At 34.1% G+C, this 6,455-nt stretch overlaps 1 protein-coding gene across 1 annotated transcript; it reads right to left on the reverse strand.

The window, feature by feature from the left end:
* Window positions 1-556: 556 nt before the first annotated feature.
* LOC149174024 (small ribosomal subunit protein eS4x) lies at window positions 557-5,412 on the reverse strand. Its single transcript, XM_089419141.1, has 5 exons — window positions 5,153-5,412; window positions 2,047-2,124; window positions 1,720-1,900; window positions 1,488-1,585; window positions 557-1,267 (listed from the first exon to the last, which is right to left on the reverse strand). Exons 1-5 carry the CDS (start codon window positions 5,153-5,155, stop codon window positions 836-838), a joined length of 792 nt encoding a protein of 263 aa, XP_089275267.1. The 5' UTR covers window positions 5,156-5,412; the 3' UTR covers window positions 557-835.
* Window positions 5,413-6,455: the final 1,043 nt, after the last annotated feature.

A 6,455-nucleotide genomic window follows, 5' to 3' on the forward strand; every position in this document is an offset into this window, starting at 1 on the left:
ACACCATCATAACTTCTCTACTACGGTGTACTATACAAAAGTTGTACAAAATCATACAAATACTTGAATAGGAGTAATTTGTCCTCCATTCATAATAAAAAAGAAAAGTTAATTCACATAACTAAATTAAATTTAAATATAATTAAACACGAGTAATTTGTCCCTATTATAATCAAAACATAATCAAACGAATAACCTAATTTACATAACTAAATCAAAAAAGTTAAATGCATCTCTAATCTCTTTGACCATTTACTAAATAGTATATTGTGATTTTACTGATTTTACAAGTCATCTGGTCTGCAAAGGGGAAAAAAGGGTGGGTAAGCTTTTTTCTCGACTCCTTGTCATCAATTCTCTTTCAAATACTAAAAAGTAAAAAAATCAAGTTTTTTCACTCCATATGTGATGATTCCTTCTCCTTCCTAAACTAAATGGTATAATATTCTAAAAAACATTGGAAAACATTATCTTAGCTTCCGGTCTAGGTGTAATTGCTTAATTATATAAAGGCTCTTTCCGCACTTAAAATTTTGGTAAAAATAACACTTTGCACTTCAATATCATTCAAGACCTAAATTATAAAGACTTTTTATACTTTAAAATTCTCTGGCAAGAGTAACACTTCGGACTTCCGATATGATTCAAGGCCTACCTTCTAATATTAGTGCTAGATTTGGACCGATTAGACTTAGCTTCTACATTGATTTCCAGACATAAATCAACGATAGCTACCAAGTTTTCCCAACCTTCTAATCTTCTCTAATAATGACAGTATTTACTAGGCTAACAAATTCTGACTATCAAAACCATCGAGTTTTCCAATGAACAAAATTTATGCTGCAGCAGTTCCAGCTGCATGGCGTTTCCTGGCCTCTTCAATGATGGACAACTTGACACCCTTACCCTTGGGTAAGGAAACCCATGGCTTTGTGCCCTTTCCAATTGTGAACACATTACCCTGACGGGTCGCGAATTCCTGCCCAGCGGCATCTTGCACGTGAATAATCTCAAAGCTACCCTTGTGCTTTTCTCTGTGCTTAATGACTCCAACACGACCTCTATTGCGGCCTCCAGTAACCATTATAACATTACCAACATCAAACTTTATGAACTCCATGATCTTGCCCGTCTCTAGGTCAAGCTTAATTGTATCATTGGCCTTGATCAATGGGTCTGGGTACCTAATTGTGCGTCCATCATAAGTATTGAGGTAAGGGATACCCTTATCTCCAAATTGTACAGAACGAACCTTGCAAAGTTTATACTACAAAAGACAATTGAAAAACATTAGTGACTTTTCGACATTTGCTGGTATGATCTTTACTACAAAAGGCTACGACATTTAACCTCTAAAACTTCAGCATTATTTTTCTTGTTTTATTTTCCTCAAAAGACACTTTACAGCTGGTTTTGATTCTGAAACTTAACATAGTGCTTTGTGTCACATGTTTTGAAAAATCAAACCAAAAGCATGATACTAATACCTTTGCTTCTTCATCCTTGATTGAATGCAAGCGGAAACGACCCTTTGCATCATAAAGAAGCCTAAAATTCTCATTTGTTTTTGCAATTGACAGGACATCTAGAGGACGTAACACAACCAATCAAGAACAAAATCTCACTTTAGCACAGAGAGTTAATAAATCTTTTCGACTTGTGGAAAAATATTGAATTGCATATTCTAAATCTACATGCTTGGGCCACTAAGGCACTTACCCATAAACCCTGCGGGATAGCATTTGTCTGTCCTGACTTTTCCATCAACAGATATAAGCCTTTGCATTACAATGGCTATGACTTCACGGTATGTGAGAGCATACTTCAGCCTATTCCTAAGAAGAACAACAAGAGGAAGGCATTCCCTCCCCTTGTGAGGACCAGGAGATGGTTTTGGTGCCTGCAAAAGTAAACAGATCCAAGATAGAAGCAAATTATGTAATAGTTTGAAGCAGAGAATGATAAAATAATTAGCCCTGCCTGGAGGATGCTTGCATTTACAGTCATATATTTACAAAAAAAAAAATCTATTATATTTTGACTTACAAAAGCACCACCGAGTTTGTCAAGCATCCAATGCCTAGGTGCATTGAGCCTCTTTAAATGTTTCTTCAATCCACGAGCCTAAAATTGAAGTCAATACAACGTCCAAAATATTAGAGAGATCAACAAAACTAAATCAAAGTTCTTATCCCAGTTAACGAGTATGTATCAAAAAACATCATCTGCAGATTCTTAATCTTGAACATGAATTGGGCTAAAGATTGCACGATATAGCAAGGTAAAATTATGATGGCATTCATGTAAAATATAGACCATTCTACATAAACTAAATACAACTTAGCATGAAGACTGATGAAAGATTCAAGCATAATCCAGACTCAACACAATTGACACTAGAAAAATAGAAAAGTGTGCATAAATCAATAACTGCATGAAAAGAAAATGAGTTTTCTGAAAAGTAAAGGCTATTAAAGATGAATGAGGTATATACATCACACATCATATATTGACTCATTAGCAAACAGAGGCCAGCAGCCCACATGACATTCTCAAAACATGCACCCATATCAGCAGTTAACCTACCAGCAGCTATTTACATTAACATATACATAACAAATTCTAAAAGATCTACCAGCTTCAATGACTCTTCGCTGTGATAAAAGACCATAAGATTTTGACAGATATGTCCATAAGTGCCTTGGGCAAGAGTAAACCGGTTGTCAATTCTCAAATGTGCTCACTTAATCCTAATTTGTTTTAGAAAATTTCGGCATTCTTCTCCTCCAGAAATCCTGACCAAGGACTGGAAATAATTTGACCAATCAATAATGTAATCTCAAACTCTTATAGAAATCATTTCCAGAGTAGTTTCAATTGAGATTTCCATTGTCAATAAAAGCACCTTCCATGATCATTCATTTTAGGAATCAATTAATTGCCAAGAAATCCTCCTAATTTGTAGAACAAGCCTAGAAGAGGTCGTATGATTGTTTATCATATGCTTTGAAGCCAAAGCAATTCAAGCGTAAAACACATCCCATGTGGGGCTTTAATCCTAATATATCCCTACCACATTATTTCTTTCTCCAAGAAATATAGTCAGAGTCACTCACCCATGTATTGTTAGCTTTTGGAACCTTGGAAATTGTGTCCAAGTCCTGGATTCACACATGACAGAAGAAACTATAGTTGCAGGTATGGATAGAAAACAGTTCAGCAAGGGAGGTTCTGGAACAGGTCCATACTAAAGCAGAAAGTACAACAGACACTGCAATTTTGTATGGACACATGGCAGTCTCAGCAGATCTGTGCAACATTGATTTCTGTGCAGCACAATGTTCTATAGATGAGGGTGCACCAATGCTTTAGCAGGCTTTCAGCATTGAGGACGCATGCATGCATCCGTCAACAATAGATTGGAAGGGATAATATTGTCCTTGACAGTTTGTTGGAAATATTGTTGTCCTTGATGTCAAAGACAGGGAGATTACAGATGTCCAAGATAAAGGTTGCAAGATGAAGATTGTTCGAAATATTGCTTGTATATACAGTTTTTTTTATGCCCAGTTTGGATACTTTATCTTTGAAATCTTTTTTACTCTAGAGTATAAAGACCTAGTTCAAATGGAAGCATGGGATAATATGGTTGAAAAGTTTATTCCGAGACCTTTCAAATGGTATATGGCACTTCATCTAGCTCCAGAGGAATGAGAAGATATGAAATATTTTGTCAAGTCAGCCCAGCCAATTTTACAAGTCAGCCCCATAAATGAACGCAGAAACACTATAAAGGATAAAGGAGTGCTTTTGAAGACCATCCAAGCAAGAAGAGATCTGAGGTGCAGAAGAGAAGTTAGGGAATACTCTTGGGGTTTTCAAGGTGGAGCAAAACTGTGATATGTGGAGTGAACAAGTCAGTTTGGCCTTTCCGCTATAATTTTCTTCTGGGATGTTTCAGACCGTGAAATTTTAGGAGATAGAGGAAAGATCTTTAAGTAAATGTGGCAAACATTTCAAGCAATGGTTTGCTATGCTCTAAGTTAAGGTTCTCGAATACTCCTGAAATATGCTTCAAAATGTGAAATCTTGAGGAGACAGAGGCAAGATGTCTGAGTACCTGTGGTAAAAATTTCAGGATTTGCTATAATTTTGGAGAAAAGATCTCTGAGTACCTTTGGTAAAAATTTCAGACTTTGATTTGCTATAATTTTGGAGAAATGCCATGCCTGAGTACCTGTGGTAAAAATTTCAGACTTTGATTTGCTATAATTTTGGAGAAATGCCATGTGGAAGTTAGTGTTCCTGAATAGTCCTGAAATCAGTTCAACTGATAACATTGCTTTGAGCAACACGCTAAACAATTGAATATTTGAACTTAACGAAACGAACGGCAATTTCAGTTTTCAATGTATTCAATAGCGGCAACAAAAACTGATCGAAGATTTCTTCAATGTGGGATATGATGCTCGGTGCAGATTAAATGTTTCACGCCAGATTGATTCAATGAACGAAACATTTTCTACTAAAAGTTTCACATCGGACTGATTTTTACCCAAATTAACGATCAATGAAAACCATGAATTGACAGGCTACTCAATAATGCTAGAGTATGGTGCGAGTCCTTCGCTTTGCAGGGAATATGAAAACGCATTCCCTGAACTCGGAAAAGTATTAAAAAACATTACATCAAAAAGTTCCAGGTTTGAACTTTGAAAAACTATTTAACAGGGTAAATTGACATATCACTGATCGTTACGCAGAACCATTAATTAAAAGATGTCTTTAAGCCAAACATATAACATATACTTTAATAAAATAAGAAAACAAAAAAGGATAACTGAGACGTTTTTGCTGAAGCAATGTTATCTTGTCTGAATAAATAAACTTTCATTATAATTCACACAATAAACCCCATCACCCCAACTCCATCACCAGAAGAAAGCGCTCATGAATCGATCACGCAACATAAAAATCACAAAGGCCCTGCACTAATACCTTCCAGAGAAATAACAAAATCCTATGAAAAAAGTACTTATGAAGCCCGTTTTCAGATCCACAGTCCGGAACAGCGTTAACGAAAACTAAATTTAAACTGTTTACAGTAAGTGCATGGCAGAAAAATTAAAAACGAAGGCCATGAAATACTAACCATGATGTCTCTACGATCGGCTCAAGAAGAGGAGAATGAGAAATCCTTAAACCCTGCCAGGCACCTTCTAATCAAATTACAGAGGCAAAGACCTCTACGATCGATTCAGTAGGAAGAGCAGAAATCGATGAACCCAGCCAATCGAAGATCTTGAGGGTCCAAACACGGGCTTAACTCTTTGAAACCCTATACCCTTTACCAAACCCTAGTTGCGCTACTAGACAACTAAGCTCTCTATGTATTTCGTTTGCTAGAAAATAAATGGGATTATCGGCTAGATGGGTTGAGTTTAGGCAAGAGCTAGTATTTAATTGTTATTTTTCTCTTATTCGGTTGAGTTTAAACATGAGCTAGTTCTAAATGTCCATCTTTAATGTTCAAGATAGTGTAATTTCTACAATTAGTTTCTATCTTCAATCCCTTATAAGATTTGAACTTGAGAATTGATGTAAATAAAATTTTACAAAAATCAACTGATCTATGTTTTATAAGTATATTATTTATCAAAAGTGTTAAACTAATTTATGTTTTATAAGTATATTATATTGTTATTTATCAAAAGTGTTAAACTAATTTAATTGTTATTTTTCTCTTATTCGGTTGAGTTTAAACATGAGCTAGTTCTAAATGTCCATCTTTAATGTTCAAGATAGTGTAATTTCTACAATTAGTTTCTATCTTCAATCCCTTATAAGATTTGAACTTGAGAATTGATGTAAATAAAATTTTACAAAAATCAACTGATCTATGTTTTATAAGTATATTATTTGTTATTTATCAAAAGTGTTAAACTAATTTATGTTTTATAAGTATATTATATTGTTATTTATCAAAAGTGTTAAACTAATTTATGTTTTATAGGTATGTTAAACTAATTTATGTTTTATAGGTATATTATGTTTGTCATAGAATTATTAGCTTTAAAGTGATTATTGAATGAATTCTAAAGAAAGTGGGTCTAGAGTTATGCTAGTTTTTTTTACTTAAAATTGAAACAATGTGGAGTAATTTTTTACTTAAAATTGAAACAATGTGTAGTAATCAATATTGCTTATTGATTTAGTAATTAATATTGCTTATTGATTTTGGAAAAAAAAAGTTATATGAAAAAGAATTTGGATGTAGAGTTGAGAAATTTTTCTTTCAAGAAAATTAATAAAAGTTATGAAAAAGGTTTAATAATGTATTAATTGGTCACTACAATTCTCGTGTAAGATGACAAGTTATGCAATTTAATAGTTAGGAAGCAAAGCATATTACAAACATCTTTAATTATAGTGTATTATTGGGTTTTCTCAAACCC

Source organism: Pinus tabuliformis, chromosome 4_1 (assembly GCF_031772625.1).
Source record: "Pinus tabuliformis cultivar Carrire ecotype Pingquan chromosome 4_1, CPIR1, whole genome shotgun sequence".
Lineage (NCBI taxonomy): Eukaryota > Viridiplantae > Streptophyta > Pinopsida > Pinales > Pinaceae > Pinus > Pinus tabuliformis.

Coding starts and splice junctions, on each gene's coding strand:
- LOC149174024 (XM_089419141.1), bottom strand. Junction 1,586..1,719: donor CTATCCCGCAGGGTTTATGG/GTAAGTGCCTTA, acceptor TACGTCCTCTAG/ATGTCCTGTCAATTGCAAAA. Junction 1,268..1,487: donor TCAAGGATGAAGAAGCAAAG/GTATTAGTATCA, acceptor TGTCTTTTGTAG/TATAAACTTTGCAAGGTTCG.